Below are 3087 nucleotides of genomic sequence, written 5' to 3'. Positions count from 1 at the left end.
CCCCCCCCCCCCCGGCTCTGCTCTGGCCATGCTACCTGCCAGGGGAGCCGGCTCCACACTCCACTCCACTAGTTGTCATCTCACAGGCAGCAGCCAGGGCTAAGGCGCTGCTGCGGGAGGCAGGGGGCTGCGGACCTGTAGCCCTGGCAGCCAGGGATCCCCTCCAGCAGGGTGGAGAGGAGGCTGTGGGTGCAGGGCGAGGAGTGAGAGGCAGCAGAAGGGCTGGGGGGCTGTGGTTTGAGAGTGAGGGGCCTGGACCTGCGTTCTATGACTTCAGGGGGTAGGTGGAGCTCTGATTTTCTGTGATAAAAAGAACCTAAGATCAAATGCCAAAACTTATAGGTATTTAGAATATATTTTATTATAGTGATTAAGGTGTTAGTAGGCTTCCACGTTGCTTTAAATTTAAAATTAAATATGTCAATAAAACATTTTGTTCAATTGATACTTATATATATGTGGCTTTTTATTTTAATAGTGGATTTGGGGGTTTTTTTTGCAATTTTTGTATCAGAGAAAACTAGGATCCCTGTTGATCAAGAATTCTGTCTGTTCTTTGTGTATGCGCTACTATTTTCCACACTTCTCAGGTCTCTTTTGGACCGTCTTTAAGGTTGAAAAAATGTTTATTTTTCTATGTGCAATTCCATGTTCTCTCAAACTGTCAGAAAAAAGTACCAATTAGTGTATGCACTTTGGAAGTAATTGAGCTGGGGCTCCTACCACCCCTTATGTGACTTCTGCTAGCATGGCCAACTGGTGGTACATATCACACGCTGCAGTTCAGGGAAGAGACAAGCAGTACTGTGGCAGATGGGACAGAAAGCAGAACAGCAGATGGGGAAGGGGATTGGCATGGAACTTGGAGAGTGTAGGGTTAATTTGTGGCTTGGCTGCTAAAAAGGTTGGCCTAATAAAAGGTATCATCTCTGAAACAAGAGTTCTAGATTTTTGCATGCTAAAAAGGTTGGCTCCCAGTGACTTAAGCCATCGGCCAGTTGACAAAGCCAATCTGGGTTACAGTTGAATGATCAGCAGTGGCAATCCCTCACAGTTGAGGATGATTACTCCTGTGGGTCAAGTAAAGTGTTGTAGATGAGTCTGTAGATGGCTAAGAAGGCCGATCCTAAAGCTACAGACTCTGGCAGATGCCACAGGTGGTGGTTAAAAGGAGGGTTGCACCACAGACTTCTCAATCTTGTTTGCTTTTGTTTCCTTTCCTTCTTAGGGCGGCTAGGAGCTGGAACCAACTTCCTAGGGAAGTGGTGCTGGCTTCTACCCTGGGGATCTTTAAGAAGAGGCTTGATGACTACCTGGCTGGACTCATTTCAGTCCAGTCTTTTCTCCCGCCCAGGCAGGGGGTCGGACTTGAAGATCTACAAGGTCTCTTCCAACCCTACTTCTATGATTCTATGATTCTGTGTCTGTCATTTGTCTGCCTCCAGGGCGAGATGGTTTTCCTCAAAGTAAGGTGTACCTTCTTTCATGAGGCATCGCCATGTAGCCCTGTCCCTGGCTAGTTTTTTCTAATTTGTGATGTCAGTGCCACACTTAATGTTTGCCTTGAAGGTGTCCTTGAAGCATTTTCTCTGCCCCCATGTGTCCTTTGTCCTTGGCTGAATTGAGAGTATAGCAGTTGTTTTGATTAAACTTACATCAGGCATACTGTAACATGGTGGTGAAAGGCTTGGTTTCTCATTACTAAAGCATTCAAAGTACATAAATATGGATGAAATCTTTAAAAGGAAATCCAACTTTCACTTAAAGCTTATTTAATTATTTGTTTTTCCCCCTCCCCAAAGCAGGCTGTGATCAAAATTCTTCAGCTTTCCCAAGTAAAATGGCTCAGCTTGCAGCAATTTGCAAACAGCAGCTAGAAGGACAATCAAGGTATGTTTATGTGAGTGTTGTAGTCAGAAATTGTTTTTCTTGCTATTAGGCCACTAAGTTTGAGATGTATTCAACCAGCAACTGACTGGTTCTAGTTCACAGTCATTAACTGCTGTTAGAACTGAACGTGGGCATTTATACACGCTTTTTCTGTCCTGCGACACACTGGAGATCCACTGCTTCCGAGCAATTAATCAAGTCTGGTCCACGCACAAGCTAAGGCAAACTGCACTGGGCTGCATGCAATTGTATAAGTGGCAAAATGTACATCAGCGCACAGAAAATGGCGGCAGTGCACTTTTGAACCAAAGCACCTCCAGTTTGTTTTAGTTTGAAAGTGTGCCGCCGCCATTTTCTTAACACTGACGCACATTTCGCTGCTTATACAACTGCAAGCATCATAGTACTTGCTGTGGCATTTGCCAGTGTAAAAAATGCCCTGAGTTGATATCTACCTTAATACTGTAGATGCAAAAATACAAATTCATGTTACCTTTTTGTCATGACACAAAATACTGCTTCTGGTTAACATAAACATGTGGGTTTTTGTTTTGTATTTTAGTGAACTGAAGATGAGAACAAAATTGACATCTAATTTGGAATGTAACTTGGCAGCTCCTGAATCTATTTTGAAATCTGAAACTTACACTACATCAACCTCTCCAAGTCCATCTCTTGTTCATTCACTAGGGGTCCTGCCTCTGAGCCACAGTTCAATGTCTCCAGTAATGCTACCTCATCCCCATGCTGGTGTTTCATATACAATATATCTCCATCCTTCTCAAGCCCAAACTGCAACTACGTATAGCCCAAGTTTTGTGTTACAGTCAGTACCCTGTACTAATGTGACTGGAGTTAAAACTGCTTTGGAAGCTAACTCAAAAGTACTGTGTAGTAAAATGACCACTGAGGAGGGGGATGGTAATGTAGTTAAAGATGACACAAGAAACTTCTTGAATGCAAAAGAGAAAAAAGTTACAAAAATTGAATCTATGCCACGGAGCTTTCTTAAAAGATCACAAGCATTACAGGAAAACAATTTAATTAAAAAATGCAAACATGGTCAGAAGAGTCTTGGTGTTTCTATGGTAAGTAACATTAGAAATGTACAGTTCTTATTTTGTACAAATATGTTATTACTTTAAATTGTGTTCGGGATCCTACTGGAAGCCATAACGTTTGTAAATTGTCCTGAGA

The 3087-nt window shown here is 42.8% G+C and overlaps 1 protein-coding gene across 1 annotated transcript in view; it reads left to right on the top strand.

Annotated features, from left to right (window-relative positions):
- E2F8 (E2F transcription factor 8) overlaps positions 1–3087 on the top strand; it is a 30992-nt gene that overhangs the window by 17044 nt on the left and 10861 nt on the right. Inside the window, exons 8-9 of the mRNA XM_019519463.1 lie at positions 1803–1890; positions 2453–2978. Coding sequence (XP_019375008.1) covers positions 1803–1890; positions 2453–2978 — 614 coding nt within the window. The remainder of the gene's footprint in view (positions 1–1802; positions 1891–2452; positions 2979–3087) is intronic.

The sequence above is a fragment of the Gavialis gangeticus genome, unplaced genomic scaffold (assembly GCF_001723915.1).
Source record: "Gavialis gangeticus isolate Ggan-Ray unplaced genomic scaffold, GavGan_comp1, whole genome shotgun sequence".
NCBI lineage: Eukaryota > Metazoa > Chordata > Crocodylia > Gavialidae > Gavialis > Gavialis gangeticus.
This window is presented reverse-complemented; position numbering and strand designations above follow the sequence as displayed.